Genomic DNA, 17399 nt, shown 5'->3' on the forward strand with positions numbered 1-17399 from the left:
TGTCTTTGATACCTGTATCAAAGGTATATATATATACACACACATATATATCAAAGGTGTATATATATACACACACACACACAGACATATAAACGTGCGCACACACACATACCTGTATATACATATATATACTAATATATTAGAGAGATATATGTCTATATACAGGTTTTGTGTGTGTGCGTGTGTGTGTGTGTGTGTGTGTTTATGGGGTCTATAGTAGGACACTCTATGCATTTGAGATAGGGCTACATTTTGAAAATTAAGTTAATGAAAATCAATTTGTAATTGTTATTAGTCATCTGTAATACGGTTTATATTCAGATGACTGAGACACTTGAAAACACCCAAATCTAATCAAGGTGACTGCAATGTAACTAAAGAAAGCTATAATCTAATGGAGTATGTTTTGGCCTATCTGAAAAATATGTTAACTGAAAAGTCATGGTCTATATAGACTCTACGCAAAGTCTAGCAAAGTAGAAATTGCATAATGAGAATATTAGTGACTATCTACCTCTGTCCAACAGTAAGACAGCGGATGCTGGAGCTAGTGGACACAACAGATCCTGGCCACTGGAAACCCATGCTCTCGTATGGAAGGAAAACGTGATCACGTGACCCTAGGATCCAGATGAAACAGAAATCTCCTCCCAGAAATCCAACTCACTTTGCTGCAAAGCCTGTATGCCAAGCAACTTCTTTATTAATTCATCAGGAGCCTGGCCCTGAACAGAATATCCACCACTATAACTTTGTTCTTCATATTTATGTTTCTAACTATAAAAAAAGAGAAGACTTCAGTTAAGTCCCAGCCAACTGAACATATGCATTTATCTTTGACCTCTCCAAAATCCTCTAACATGTACAGTAATTGTTTTAAAAAACATAAAGCCACAAGGACAAAAGAAATAGGAAAAGAAATAACAACAACAAAATTTAGAAGCTAAAAGGCAAAAAAACAAATGGAACTTACTTAACAGGCCCATGGAGCCAAATTCGGAGCGAGCAATGAGGTGCCAGTTAAACACCGGACTGCACAGCAGACCTCCCTGAGGGTCTGAAGGTATGGGAACCAGAAGAGCGCCTGCTTCTGCAGCTGGACTGAACGCGGAGCCACAAGCAAGAGGGTGGAACGAGTTTGCTTTTTAATACCTTTTCCCCTTCCCTATCATGATAAATGCTCCCCAATCCTGGTGAAAGGCAGATGATACTTATTCTCTGGTAAGGGCAGAACTAGGCTTCCCGAATGGGAGACACCAGGACCAGTCGAAGCACACAGGCCACGGTACAAAGAAAATTGAGACCCCCCTCCAACACTCTGCTTCTTTCACTCGCCTCCCAGGATGAATCCCTCAGGCAGAAGAGTAGAAGATTCTTTCCTGGTTTATACGACTAGCCCAAGGGGGAAGACCAATACCTACTAACCCTACAGGTTCCCCAATAAAAAGGCCCCAACAGATCACCCTGCAACAGTGGTTCTCAACTGGGGGTGGGGTAAGTGAGGACTGGTGTTGCCCCAGGAGAACATCTGGCAATATCTGGAGACATTTCTGATTGCCATCAATGGAGGAGGGATGCTGCTGGCATCTAGGGGGAAAAGGCTGGGGATTCTGCTAAACAACCTACAGTGCACAAGACAGCCCCCCCACAACAAACAATCCAGCCTTCAATGTCAACAGTACTGAAGCTGAGAAACCCTGACCGACAGGGAAGCTCAGAGTCAACCAGCCCTGCCCATACATGCTTTCTCATGTGCTCAATGCCACTCTTGTAAACACAGATAGACATTTGAGGAACTACCTGAAAGAGATGAAAATTAGAGATTACACAGAGAGACAAAAACTTTGAAATACTATCATTAATATCCTCAGAGACATCAGAGATGATATACCATCAAAAAACAAACTAGACAGGTACAGTGGCTCATGCCTATAATTCCAAAACTTTGAGAGGCCGAGGCAGGTGGATCACTTGAGCACAGGAGTTCAAGACCAGCTTGGACAACATGGCAAAACTTCCTCTCTACCAAACAACAACAACAACAACAACAACAACAAAGAAACCAAAGAAACAAACAAACAAAAAACTAGCCAGAAGTGGTGGCATGCACCTATAGTCCCAACTACTCAGGAAGCTGAGGTGGGAGGATCACTTGAACCTGGGAGGTGGAGCTTGCAGTGAGCCTAGATCACACCACTGCACTCCAGCCTGGGCAACAGAGTGAGAGCCTGTCTCAAACAAAACAAAACAAAACTTAAACCACTTAGAAGATGCTAAAGAAAAAAAGAACATCCAGACAACAGGAAAAGGCATTTTAAAAATAGAATCACATTTCAAAAACAGAATAGAAGGGGTAGATGATAAACTTGAGGAAGTTTCTATTTCTCCCCAAAATAAAGAAAAAAGACAGAAAGGAAATGTAAGATAATTAGAGGATCATTCCAGCAACTCCAGCATCTAAATAGTGGAAGTTCCAGGGTAACAAAAGAGACTGACTGAAACTAAATAAACCAAAGAAATAATCCAGGAAAATTTGTTAGAACTGGAAGATATGAGTTTCCAGATTGTGGGTACCCAGCCAGGCCCTACCCCAAAGCCTATGATTGTGAAATTTCAGGAGGTTAAAATGGCAGATCCTAAGTTTCAGAGAGGAAAAATGGGTTCCTGACAATGGATCAGGGATCAGGTTGGCAGGGGACTTCTAAACAACTTAAATAGAAGCTGAAAGACAATGGGACAATGCCTTAAAAATTCCAAAGGGGGAAAAATATAATCTATTTTCAAAGTATCAGTCCGGTATGAAGGAATAAAAACATTTTCAAACATACTAGGTATCCCAGAAGTTGCCTACAATGACTCTTTTCTCAGGAAAATAATAAAATATACATTCCACCAAAGTGAGGAAATAAACCAGTAAGACCTGAAATCCTGGAAACAGGGATCTAATACAAGAGATAGAGGCAAAGAGAATCCTAATAAACATGAAGGGAAATCCCAGGATAACAGCTGTGCAGCAGGCAAGAGGCACCAGCCCAGCTACAGCAGGTTAGAAGATGCAGGAGGGATGGCTGCAAAAGAAGAAACTGACAGAATACTTGATATGTCTTGCTGCATGGGAGGGTGAATTTTGCAGGAAATAGCTGAGACATACAGTGAAAACCAAGTAAGAGAAGCAACATGATAATTGTTCACTTGAGAAACAGAAAGTGGTACAAGAAAAAATATATAATCATAGTACACTACATGGCTCAGCTGTGAATAGTCATAAAAATATAAACACTGATCAGTGGTCAAACTGAAATTACAATATAGCTCCTACGGAAAGGTGGATAGGAAGTGGAAGATATGTGTGAAAGGGAGCTAAGGCCTCATCAGTCATCATGTGAATTCAACAGAGAATATTTGTTTTCAAAATAAACAGCAGAGTTGAAAGTGGTTGTCTCAGGGTAGTGGGAAATGTCTTTTCTGCAGGAGAAGTAAAGAGGAATATTTTATTTCTTCATAATAACTCCTTCCAGAACTGCTGACTCTTTAAACCATCTGCATATAGAAGTTTGATAAAAATGAGTTTTTTAAAAAAAATTAGGGAACACAATAAAGTATAAAGAAGTAAATTTCTAAAATTATTCATGGTCACCACCTAGAACCAACCACTTTAACATTTTGACTATTTTGTTCTGATTTTTCCTCTGCATATTATACATGTGCATTTTCTTTAAAGTTTTAATCATACTATACATATATATATGGTTTTGATTCCTGCTTTTTCACACTTAACACATCATTAGCCTTTTCACATTTCTTTAAATATTTGTTGAAGGCAGTTTTTAATGGCTGTGATTATTCTAATATAAATCATTCTGTGATTTAGCAACTCCCTTTTTACTATGCATCAATGTGTTTATAATTTATCACTATTATAAATAACATTGTGAAGAATATCATTTTATGTAAATCTTTGGGTACACTGAATGTTTTCTAGGCATAAATTCATAAAATCAGATCACTGCAAACCAAAGAGTCTTTGGCAAATTAACCTCCAAACTGGTTGTTTCAGTTTTCATTCCCAAAAATGGGGCAGAGAGTATTTACTTTCCTTTCTCCTTTTCAACTTGATAGGTTGAAAAACAAAGTTTTTATTCACATGTCTTTACAGAGTGTTTTTCATTGGCTATTTGTTTTTCTTCTCTTGTGAGCTATTGGTTTATGTCTTGTCCATTTTTCCACTGGGGCTACATGGTAGATTAACTCTTTGGCAACCTCATTTATAGGCTGATCTCTTACGAGTTAACATAAATCAGACCCATGTACCTGATGGTCCTTGAAAGCCCCAATAAAATTGTTTCTGAATCTAAATGGCCCCACAGAAACCTTGCCTATCTAGGAAGCTCAGGTCAAACAGCCGGGTAGTTGGGCACCTTTCTAACACTCCTCACTCACATTTCATGATTTATATGCACATCCCATTTTCTACTTGCATTCTGGCCAGCTCTATTCATCTTCCAACTGGACTGTAAACTCCTACGGGGGAAGAACCCGATCGGATGGAATTTTGTGTTCCTCACCTCACTCTTATGTTTAATGGATATTTATATGTTTGATAAATAAAGCTATTAGGGTGTGGTTGGGGTGGGAGAGTATATGAACAGAGGCACAGAGAAAACAAGAACACTGGAAGGTTCAGACCCAAGCATTAAAAGGAACAAAAAAAAAATTAAAAAAATTTTTTAAGAAAAAGAATATCAGAAGGGTAGAGAAGAGATCAGCCCTCGCCTCTACCTGAGCCAGGGGTGAAGGCAGCACCACAAGTGCACAACTAGCAGAACTTCACTTTTTACCTTGAAACCCTGAAAATAGTCCCCAGAGCCTGGGAAAGAATGGCCATGGAAGAACGACTGAAAAAGAGCGGGGGCAGGAATAAAATGGAAAGAGAAAGATCACAGAGCCATAAAAAGGAATGGAATGTTGATACCTTCTACAACATGGATGAACCTTAGAAGACGTTATGCTAAGTGAAAGAAGCCAGACACAAAGGGCAAACATTGCAGGATTCCATTAATATGAAATGTCCAGAATAGGTAAATCCATAGAAACAGAAAGACAGATTAGTGGTTGCCAGGAGACGGGGGAGGAGGAGTGGTGGGGAGTGACTGTCGGTGGGTATGGGGTTTCGTTCTGGGGTGATGAAAGTGTTCTCTGAATTATGCCTTAAAAAATAAAACAAAGGAAAGAGGAGGAAACTTACATATCAAGCAGTTTGACACACCAGCAATTTCTCTGAGTAATTACTTGCGTCTTAACACCAGCTTGCCTAGATGCTACTTCCATACTACCTTGTTCCGACAACAGGAGGCATTCTGGTCTCCCAGTCAAGACACAAGTGAGCAGGTCAGCATCCTCACCATGTCCCCCTCCTACCGACTTATCACAGAGGGCCACAGGCCACTCTGGAAGCACACCTGACATAAAGCCCAGTGAAGGACTCCTACAGGTCTAGACTTGCTGGAGAACAGTACATGCCCATAGCCAGTATTTCATCCAAACAGACCTGGCAGCCTGTCTGCTAATGAGCTCTGTGAGTCCAGAAATGAGTCCCACTTTGCTTAAATGGTCAATGTATTCAAATCGCCACCTATAACCTGCTTTAAAGCCACTCAATAATGTCCAGACAGGTCAGAATTTCCTCTCAAATGAGCTGATAGGAAAGCCAATACGGATATGATATAAAGTGATGGGAAAGGTTCTTTCCATAATAATCTTACCACCAGACTCCCCTAAATTTAACACACACCTAGTTCCTACTGGGGCCCCCAACACTTGTGCAAAGTGCTATGTGCTACGTGCAGTCCTGCAGGGACGGCAAGGGGAAGAGTTTACAATCTGCATGGGGAGCAAAGATTTACACATGAATAAAACCAAATGCTACAGTGCAGCCTGGAGACAATTCACTTAGTGGAAATTCTAAGGAGGGACTCCACCACTAGAGGGCCGGAGTCAGAGGTGAGGAGGTCATGGGGTGCCTCAGCCTCAGGTGGACTTCTCACTTTCTGCAGTGGATGAATACCCAAAGCTCTCGCCTGTTGGACGAAGTCCCTGTCCGAAGGAAGCAGAGCCCCCATCTGCCTGCTCTGTCCCTCCTCGTGTCCAGTCCCTTCCCCATTCCTCCAGGGCCAAGGAGGCTGGTGGAAACACCTCCGGGTAATCAGCTCACTGGGGAAGACAACTCTGTGAAAAGTAAGCTGGATTAAATGGAATTTTAATTGAACTGGATGCTCAAAATTAAATGCTCTCTCAGTGGCAGCTCCTAGAGGGGGCACATTTTGAGCCAACTCATTTATAATCCCAACCATTATGCCATTTGAAAGAGGATGGGTTTTCTAGATTGGAACAAATTTGAAAAAAAAAAAAGAAAGAAAGAAAGAAAAAAATGTAAAAGAGCAGGGGCAGGAGAATAAAGGGAGGGGAGGACACTTGCATAGAAAGCAGAGGTCAGCCAGGAAAGAAGTAATTACTGGCAAGATGGGTGTTTGAGTAACACAGCCCTTCCTCTCCCTTCAGCCACTCCTTGTGACCCGCCTGGGGAATGTTAACACAGAAAGGACGTCATTGCCCATCTGATGCTTTGGAACTAATTTAGCACAAACCAAGCTGCCATCCTTCTCAGGGACAGGGTCTGTCACCACCCAGAGGAGTGCTAACCTCAGCCACAATGAACAGAGCCCTGTCCAGGCGTCCTGTCTATCGAGCCCCTTAATATGCGGGAGAGAAATAGCTTGGTGTTTAGGCCTCATCAAGAAATACCTGCAGAGCCTACTGGGCGCACAGCCCTAGGCCACATAGCACACTAATGGAGCCAAGGCACCCCACAAAATTCTGCTTCCATTTTTTTTCTCCTGATAGCACTGCGGCCCTTCTCCACCAGGTGAACTGGATAGGGAGCACCCATGGCTGAATCATTCAATTCATTCCAGTAATTACGGATAATCTCAACCATGTGTAAAGAACTAGAAATGAGGGTATATGGGGGTGTGTTTTGTGGGGCTGGGGGTTTAAAAATTTATAAATTAAAAAAAAACACACACACACACAATGAGATCCTGTCATTTGCAACAACATGGATAGAACTGGAGATCATTAAGTAAAATAAGCCAGCAACAGAAAGACAAACATCATGTATTCTCACTTATTTGTAGGATCTTAAAAATCAAAACAATTGAACTCATGGACATAGGGAGTAGAAGGATGGGTACCAGAGGCTGGGATGTGTAGCTGGGGGTTTGGCGGGAGGTAGGGATGGTTAATGGGTACAAAAAAATAGTTAGGGCCAGGCACGGTGGCTCACGCCTGTAATCCCAGCACTTTGGGAGGCTGAAGTGGGCGGATCACAAGGTCAGAAGTTCGGGACCAGCCTGGCCAATATGGTGAAACCCTGTCTCTACTAAAAATACCAAAATTAGCTGGGCATGGTGGCAGGCACCTGTAGTCCCAGCTACTTGGGAGGCTGAGACAGGAGAATTGCTTGAACCCAGGAGGTGGAGGTTGAGTGAGCCGAGACCGTGCCACTGCACTCCAGCCTGGGCGATAGAGCGAGACTCTGTCTCAAAAAAAAAAAAAAGTTAGAAAAAAACATGACACTATTTGATGGCACAACAGGGTGACTATAGTCAATAATAATGCAACTGTACATTTAAAAATAACTCAAAGACTGTAATTGGATTGTTTGTAGCACAAAGAATAACTGCTTGAGGGGATGGATACCCTATTCTCCATGATGTGCTTATTTCACATTGCATGCCTGTATCTAAACATTTCATGTGCCCCACAAATGTTTACACCTACTATACACCCACAACATTTTTTTTAAAATTGAAAAAATTAAAAAAAGAATAAAATAACTCATGTTCTCTGGACTCCAGGGACAGTGTGTATGTAAGACAGCGGTGGATGTGGTAGGGAGGGAGGGGGCAGCGGGTGGAGACAGGTTGCAAAGTGCAGGTACAGAAGTGCACAGTCATTAATTCAGTGACTCTGAAAGTTTAGCCTGCATCACAATCACCTGAAGGGCTTTTATAAAAGAGATTTCTTAGTTTTTCATTCAGAGGATTTGGGGTAGAGCCTAAGAATTTGGATGTCTAACAAGTTCCCAGGAAATCCATGTTGGTTTGAGGATCACACTTTGAGAACCAGTGCCACCATTCAAGGCCTCGCTGAGCATCTAGTACGTGTAAGAATCCAAACTGATCACTTTCTCCAGCTAAAAAACAACTTTCGTGGAAACAACCTTACTCAACTTAACTCTTACTAGCATTTCACCTCCTTGGAAGGATAAGCCTTCCTCCTCTGTGCCCCCAATAAATAGGCCCCACTGCCCTCCCACCACTCATGGTGGACCTACCCTTCAAAACACTGTGCCTCTGGGGGCCAGGCCTGTGCCTGACAGATCTTCTGACACCTGCCCCTGGCCCAGATCTGGTGCTCAGGAAATGTATGTTGACTGACTGGATGAATGTTCTCTTCTAGGCTTGCCAGCCACCACAGGAAGCAGCCAGGCAGGATTTGGGAGCCCATGCAGAGGTGGTGGCAATGGGGATGGCCCAAGAGGGCAAACAATATGAGCAGCAGGTGGCAGAGGAAGTTTTGCACCATATTTAGAGACTATTCAGATGAAAGAGGGACAAACAGATTTGCAGAGGTAGGCTTCCCCTGAATAAGAAAATCCTTGAAGGGAGAAAGGAAAGGCCTGAGGTAGCCCCCATGGGACAGAAACGACACCTGTCATTTGCAGGCTAAAGCTGGCCTGCCTGGCAGCCCCCCAAACAGCATTTCCCTGTCCCTCTCTTCTGGGAAGGGGCCACAGCTTTAGGCAAATGGCACGAGCTTCTTCCACACATACTTGAGCAATGGGGCCATCAGCGCCACCTCGGGCCTGCTCCTTTTTGAGGAAGCATGGTGGTTTAGGGACAAAGTGACAAAACACCCGTAACGTCACATGGGGCAGAAGTTTTTGTAGGAGCCGTTTTAGCAGCAGTCCCTACGTGTTCCATCTATACACAATGTTCCACCAACTCTTCTATCTAGAAAAGCGATACGCTTGGAATGTACCTTTTACATGAAATGCTGAACAACAGTGCATGTGATAAAAGAGGCATTTAACATGCGCCAGATGATTAGGGAGAGTGACTTAACATCAAGAATCCAGGGCTTAAAGTCCGACAGCCTGCCTGGTGATCTTGGCTTTGCCTTTTACCAACCGTGTGGCCTGGAGCGAGTCATTTAACCTCCCCAGACGTGCAAAATGAGACAGCCACCACTGGCTTCCTTTACTCACAGAGCAGGTGAGGGAACTCAAGGCGGTACCAGGTGCAACATGCTTTATGTGCTGTAAAAATGTCATTTGATGATGAGCCTGCCACTTTTAAGCCCCTCAGTCTACCCTGAGCCTGAGTAGAGCAGGAAAATCTAGGGATGTGGAGAGGCGGCTGCTTCAGTGCTCTCACCATTCACTCAAAAAGGAACAGAGACAGCAATAAAGACCCCTTCCCCCACATTCTTTTCTTTCTATTAAAATCAACCAGCAACACAGCACCAGATTAATATCTCTTTAATTACCAAGTTGTCAGTCACCAGGTGAAAAACTCCATAATTTAGTTATCAACCCTGCTCCACATGTTGACACTGATAGCAGGGATCTGGGGTCCATAAAAAGATGCTTTGGGGTCACCCCCTCTGCCGTTCCTCCCTACACTATTCTTCCCACTCAGAATATGAACTCTCCACACCCCTCTGCCTGCTGGAACTCATTTAGGTCAATGCTTCCCAAATCTTCACCTCATGGCACACAGAGAAAATGAGATGATGTGTTCAGCACACATCGGGTGGGGTAGAGGAGCCACTGCTGCATGCCTGAGGTGAGACTGCTCAAGCTAGGACATCCTGAGCCATGGCTTGTCCCAGGCCCTACCCAGCTGCCCTGAGGGCTGAGGAAATCCCTTATCTAGGAGCTGGGAAGCTCCAACATATCTAACAACCCCACAAGGAGGTACTATCATAATCTCCATTTGACAGATAAGGAAACAGGTTTCCAAAGGTTAAGCCCCTTGCTGGGAAGTGGCAGAGCTGAAGTTGGGCCCTGGCAGTCCAGTGTGGGGGTCCACACTGGCAACCAGTACTCTACTGGCCCCCATCTCTTCCTGCAAGCCTAGATCTTCCAAAAAGCTCCTCCCTGTCACCTCTTCCTGTGTGGGACCCTGCAGCACTCAATTTCACACGATGAACTTGCCCAGTTGTGTAGTGGACCTTTCTGTGGCCCGATCCCCCACCTTCTCCTGTGGAAGGTGGGAACACACACCAGGCATTGAATCAACACCAACCGAACTGAGCCAGTGTGAAGCCCCCAAAGCTAGCCTGGGCCCGCACTCTCAGCACCAAGCCCTACAGGGTAACGACATACATCATTTCTAATCCTTACAGCTATGCTGCAGGGTATAAATTATCTCCACACTTCACACAGAAGGAAGAGAGGCTCACAGAAGTGAGCCGGCTGGACGATGTCTCACAGCTACAAAGAGGTAGAGCTAGGATTCGAAGTTCATCTGGAGGCTCCAAAACCCACACTCTTTCCACTGCCAACCTGTCTCCTCCTCAGGGGATCTGGGAGCAAGAGGTCTCAGGAAACATGCAACGGCCGGAGTCTGAGACAGAGTGTTGGGGGACAGACAGCCCCACTGGTGATCACTAAGGCCCCTGGGCCTGCGTAAAGACAAAACTGGTGGCCTGCCCCATACCTATGTGCCTGTTTCTCGTTTGAACCTTAAAGACTTCTACTGTATTAGTGAAGCTTTCCTGGGAAAGGGGTTGTGCTGATGCTATTATTTAGCAGCTATGACTTTAGTCCTTGGTTAACCTTTTAGCAGAAACAAGCTGACAGTCAAATGAGAATCAATTCTTTTTTTTTTTTTTTTTAAATAAACACGGTCTCACTCTATTGCCTAGGCTGGAGTGCAATGAAGCCTTGTATTATAGCTCACTGCAGCTTTGAATTCCTGCACTCAAGTGATCCTCCCACCTCAGCCTCCTGAGTAGCTGGGACTACAGAGGCATGCATTACCACATCTGGCTAATTAAAAAAAATTTTTTTAGTAGAAGTGGGGGTTTTGCTGTGTTGTCCAGGCTGGTCTTGAACTCCTGACCTCAAATGATCCTCCAGCCTCGGCCTCCCAAAGTACTGAGATTACAGACAAGAACATGCCACCCTGCCTGGCCATGAATCGCCTTAAGATGTATTTGTTGCATGCCTACAAGGTACCAGGCACCGGGCTGAGCACTGCAACATGGTAGAGAAAGACACTGTTCTTGAAGAGAGCAAGAACGCATCCAGGAGGTCCTGGCAGGCACTGGGCAGGAGAGCGTTCTACCCAGGGAGCCGGGGGACCCCTGAGAGCTCAGACAGCCCGGCCTCCGTACATGCAAAGCAGCTGTGCTCAGAAACCAAAAGAGGAATGACAAATTGCTGAGGGCAAGGAAAGCTGCTCTCTGACCCAAGTGTGCCAAATTAGGGCAAAGCCAAGCCTGTCAGAGAGAAAGGAAATACAGCTGAGAATCAGGAATTTTAATTTTTAAGAGCCACACATGGTCTTCCATCTTGTTTCTTTGTAACTGCGTCCCTCTCCTCCTGAAGCATTGCTGCTGTGTCTGAGGCCTCTGTAGCACCCACAGCTGCCAACACATGTGCTCTTTCTGGAAACGGACACCCCCGTGGAGAGCTACTTTGTTGGCTTTGTTTTCATACCATTAGATCTCATCTCTTGAAACCCCAAACTGCACAACAAAACCGCAAAAGCCCAATTCTCCATGGGGCCTCTGACCCCGAGGGGCTTAAAGCAATGCTTCCCACCTTTTTCACATCACAGCACCCACAGCAACTGACAATACATGCTCAACCCCCTTAGGCTGTCACTCCCCCGGCCCCTCAGAGATGAGAGCTTGGCATCTCAGCACACCTGTAACACTCATGCCTGAGATACCCGCGGGGAAGCTGTCGTTCAAAGCGTGGGAATGTCACCAAACCTCAGGAGAATCATGACGGAAGTGGAGAAGCCAAACAGATCAAAGGTCCAGGATGGGGATGGGGCACAGATTATGTGCCCGATTATGAGGCATAATTGTAGACCAACCAGAGCTGGTGGGGACTGCCCCCACCCTAAAGTCCCTGCCTGCCAGCCCACAGTCTAAGCTGGCATAACCCAAACCCACATCAGAGTCCCAAGGAGGGGAACACAGGGCATTCAGACTTTGGAGCGAACACAGCAAAGGCTTTGGAGTCAACAAAGGCTATCCACCTTCCCAACGCAGAGGAGGAAACCAGCATTCCCGTGTGATGCGGTGCGGGCTAGAGATATAAATAGCTTCTAAAAAGGTTAGCAAAATGCACAGATGACAAATCTACAGTAGGTTACTAAGGGAAACCAGGATGCTCAGTGCCAGCATCTCACCTGTTGCAGCTGATGCCTGGAAGGAACCCTGGGGCTCCTCCCAGGCTCTGCTCACCGGGCTGAGCAAGGATGGAACACGGGGCTACAAGGACCCAGAGTCTGATGTTGTGAGTGGCATTTCCTAAACCCTACTAATGTTCCCTGCAGGCCTTCTCCAAAGTAGAAAACCTTTTTCCTAATCACATCTCTGTCTGGTTCCCATAAGCCCACTTGTTCCCAATTTCCTCATCTGGGAGAAGTCTACCTTGAAGGGTGTTGTGAGGATGACTTGCCTGGAGGTAGGAGGAGCCTGGTGAGTGGCGATCCCATGGCCCTTTCTCCTTCCCCTTTCTCATCATGCCAGGCCCTTCTGCTAAAATGCAGAAGGTGGGGCATGCCAAGCCCGCCTCCGGTGGAGATTCCCTTCTGTAGGGGAAGTGCCTTGTGGGCACCCAGAGGGCATGCAGGGCAGCCACAGCTGCTGGGTTATATCAAGTGTAAAACAAATCTCACTTGTCATTGAAAAAGCAACACCAAGGGACACCAGCGTAAAAGATATTTATAGCTGTCATGGACGCTTCCCTGAACTTGTGTGTTTAAGTTAACAGACATAGAAACAATACATCCCAAAGCACACAAATTGACTTCCACACACTGAGACAGTGGCTAAATCTGGAACTCTAGGGATCCCAAATTCACCCCCAACACACATCCTCCTGAGTGTGGATATTCTGGGACCTGAATAAACTGGGCTTCAGTCCTTCCCTCTACAGGGTATCAAGTTCTGCCTTCCTGCCAAGGATTAAGAGATCAGCCTGGAGCCCACAGCTAGAGAGCAGCTTGCCAGGCAGCTCCCCACTGGCCTGTCTGGACAGAGAGGGAGAGCTCTTTCCACTTCCCATCGCTCCAAGCAGTGCAGTAGCAGGAGGGAAAAATCCCATCTCTCCAGTCCCTCCTTGAGCAGACAATGGGGTTGCTGCAGAGCCTACACTGAAGTCCTGAAGGCTGGGCAAGAAAGGAGAAGCTCCACAGAGGCCCAGGCAGGAAGCCAACCCCTCACCCCCAAAACACACGCAAGGCCCCTAGTGAGAAGGAAGATGCCTCGGTCAACTTCCACTCCAAAATGCTTGGCAGTCAAAATGTGACAGCTGCTCCTGGACCACCCATGGGCTTGGCCAACAGAGGGGAAGTGTTCCCTTTGGCAGTGGTGCTCTGAGTGTGCTGGGATGTCCCCAGGCAGTGCACATGATGGGGACTGAAGTCCAATACACTCTCTCTCCCATTCTCTCTCTTTGTCTGCTAATAGCAGCAGAGGTCAAGTGGAAAGCAGCCTGCTCTAGAAGGCCAAAGGTCATCTACAACAATCACCCTTTGACTGGTACGTGCCCTAATATGTCAATCGGACAAATGATGCCTATGGCTTTGAACTTGACTGGGGTTAAGGCAGGGACCATGAGTGAGCAAGTGGACTAGAGGTTCCAAACTGAGGGAGGCACTGTTGCTGTTATTCAAATACAATGAGTGCCCACATGCATGAGTGAACATTTTGGAGAGAAGGCAACTGCCCTGTAGTGCCATGAGCTGCCTCATTCCATCTTAACCCTCTGAAAGTAGAACCAACTGAAGCCTACATACCCTACTTGTCTGTCAAATTCTGCATGGAACTCTAAGCTATTTCTCTTCTATCAATGGGGATACGGGCTCTGCTTAAGACAGAAAACCATCTGATACAACAGGGCATTTACGGCAGGGAGCACTGGGCTTGGAACCATGGATCCCACAATAGGGACTATGGGAATTACAATGCGCAAAGCTGTTGCACACCTTGGTTGAAAAGGTTCTAGGATCTGGCATTCTAGTGGAATTTCTATCAACTCCAGGCACAATATACTGTTCTCTTCCACTCTGTGAACCTTTCTCCCCACAAAACTCCCCATAGTGGAATATAATAATTTCCTGTACTATTTGTCACTCACCCACTATGCACAAAGTATCAGCTGCTTTTAAATATGTTAAAGAGTTTAAGCCAGCTTATGACCTTGTAATGCAGATTCTAATTATCCACGTTTTTACTAGATCACATAGGTAAATAATTTAGCTAGAATCACATGACTAGCTAAGGTGGAGATCTGAGCCCAGGCCTGTTTTGTTCCAAAGCCCATGGACCTTTTTCTGCTGCCCACTAGGCTTAAGGATTTGTGTATATATATATATATGTATCTGTGTATACGGATACATATATATATATAAACCCTTAATGTTTTTTATTTACTTTTTATTTACATGTTTATTTATCATTGTTATTATTGTAAGACAAATCTGATATGGATTCCTAGAAGCCTGAGGTCTTAATGACCAAGTACAATGTAGAAATCTCCTATGTAACACATGAACAGAGACCCGAGACAGACATTTCTCCCTTTGCTGACATCAGCTGTGGTAGATACCCATTTTAAATTCATTCCTTTGCACTCCCCAGGTGCAAAAGTACCTGGACATAGTACCAGGCACACAGCAGGCACTTGCCATTTGGTCTCATCATTGCTAAGTTGCTTATTAGTAATAAACCCTCAAATGCTGGGAGACAAAATATTACTAGCTTTGATGCAAAAACAAAAGTCTGGACACTGGGAAAAACACCAATGGGGCCTAACACACATCTAGGCCCCACCAATGGTGTCCAGCATTGGGTGAAAACAGTAGTATTTGAGCCTTACTAATATGTTCATCCTGCTTGGTCTATATCTTATGATCCTCCACTAAAAAGAGTAATTACGGCAATATATGGAAAGCCCTGGTTTTGTAAGTGGGGTCAACTTCAAGTGACTCTGGATCTAAGTTCTCTCCTCTGTAGAGGTGCCATCCAACACCCACTCAGAGAATGGCTGTGAAGATTACAGGTACCACAACTATGGATGCACAAACAATCCAATCAACCCCGTGGCATCTCAGCATTCCCATGGTGTCCTGTGTGTATAACTACTTCAAACTGGAGCAGATTCAGACCCCTGTCCCAATCCTAGCAACACCCCTCAGTAGCTGTGTGACCTCAGGCAAGCAACCTAGCTTCTCTGAGCCTGTTTCCTCACCGCAAAGATGGAATACCACCTATCTCATGGGGTTGTTTTATGGACTAAATAAAGTAATATTTGCATGTGGCTGCCTCTGGCCCCATATGTAGGAAAAAACTCAGTAAATACTAGCAGGGTTTAAACATGCTCAGAACAGCTCTGACTACACACATCCTGTTGAACAGGGAGTGCGGTCAAAAATTATCATGGTCACAAGTAAAGGAGATAAGAGAAAGGAAGGTAGTGAGAAGTTCAAATTAGAGGCGATTTTTTAAAAGCTTCCTCTTTTCAACCAATAAGGTCAACCTCTTGTTTATCAATAATACGACTTAAAAGTCAGTCTTAGTTGATTGAGCAAGCTCTGCCCCTTGCCCTCCACATCCTCCAATGAAGGTAGAAGGAATAACGACTACAGGGCAGGCAACCAATGGGGGCCCAGGAGAGCTGAGAACTGGCTGTACTGACCTGGGCCATTTTGGTGAAAGGGGGTGGTCTCAGGGACCTTGAACTGCCAGCAGTTCTCTATCTTCAGAAGTTCCTCTAACAGTTTAGAAACCAGAGGTCACATCAAGGCACTCCCCCTCAATAAGGCATGTTTCAGAATCCAACCCAAACTCTAATCACAGTTCTGAAATCCAAATCTAGACAAGCTTCAAAGTACATCACTCCCTTTATTGAGCACCTAGTGTGTGCCAGGTTCAATGCTAAACATTTGCCATACAATATCTGCACCAGGGGATCATCTTATTTTTTTAAACCCCATTTTGCAGATAAGGAAATTCTACTACTGGACTTCCCCCAAAGACATTCTCTAAGACTTTCAGCTGCTCCTGTGTTCTCAAGGATGTAAGTCTGTATGACATGTGGAAACTTCTGCCAGAGTCTTCAACTCTAATCATAGTGCTGGATTCTACAAAATTCATCACACACAACTTATCCCCAGAGCAAAAGTGGGTTTGGGAAGAGGCTGAAGCTGGGACAGGGAGACAGAGAGAAGACCGTAGCCCTTTAGAAGCACAGCCTGGCCTCCTCTGATGTGCAAACCCTGGCCAGAGGCTGCAGGGCAAAGTGTGCATCTTCTTTCTGCACAATCAATCTCTCCCAAAGAAAACCCAGACAAAGTCACCTGGCCCTTCTGAAGTAGGGCCGGGGGGAACCCCTCCTTCTCCAAGATTCACTCTGAACTCCTAACTCTTCCTCCCCACCCCAGGGAGTGGCTAGATGGTTGTTGTTTCTTTTCTTTTTTCCCTGTGGTCCTTTGGTAACACCACAAATTACGTTTTCAGGGACTGGAGTCCCAGAGAGCAATGATGTTGTAATAAACATAACCAGGACCAAATGCCTTCCCATCATATTAGATGATGCCATTTCCTACCAATCAGGCTCCTTGGGCAGGCAGACCACTCACCAATGAGGGACCAGACAGAGGCTGTGGGGGGGAGACCTGGTCATCTGCAACTAAAAATAAGGGCGCTTCATGATTGGCTGCTGCCACTTTGCAACAGGAGTTGGGACCCACACACCAGGCGCCACACAGAACGACCCACACAGGCAAAAACTTTCACAGCCCAGGGGTTCACATGGGGGGGGGCTTATCCGGGTCTGTTTGTTTTGTTTGTTTTCCTAATTTGCTGACTTGTTACAAGAAATAAAGACCTAATCCAGGGGGAGCCCCTCGCAGACACACCCTCCCACCTAGACACCTCGGTTTCCAAAGGCCCTTCGCAGCCACAAAGAACTGGGGAACAGGAGGGGGGCGTCGGCCAGAGGCCAAGACACTCACCTGTCCGGCCGTGTCATAGAGTCCTAGGAGGTACTGCTTGCCCCCCACGGTGACGCTGACTGCAAGGACAGAAGT

The 17399-nt window shown here is 45.4% G+C and overlaps 1 protein-coding gene across 2 annotated transcripts in view; it reads right to left on the bottom strand.

Moving 5' to 3' along the window:
* The window catches only part of RHOQ (ras homolog family member Q), a 40673-nt gene that overhangs the window by 21851 nt on the left and 1423 nt on the right, over nucleotides 1-17399 (bottom strand). For both annotated transcript variants that reach the window (XM_003822660.5, XM_063594973.1), the window contains exon 2: nucleotides 17325-17383. In XM_003822660.5, the coding sequence (XP_003822708.4) occupies nucleotides 17325-17383 (59 nt within the window). The remainder of the gene's footprint in view (nucleotides 1-17324; nucleotides 17384-17399) is intronic.

Source organism: Pan paniscus, chromosome 12 (assembly GCF_029289425.2).
Source record: "Pan paniscus chromosome 12, NHGRI_mPanPan1-v2.0_pri, whole genome shotgun sequence".
Lineage (NCBI taxonomy): Eukaryota > Metazoa > Chordata > Mammalia > Primates > Hominidae > Pan > Pan paniscus.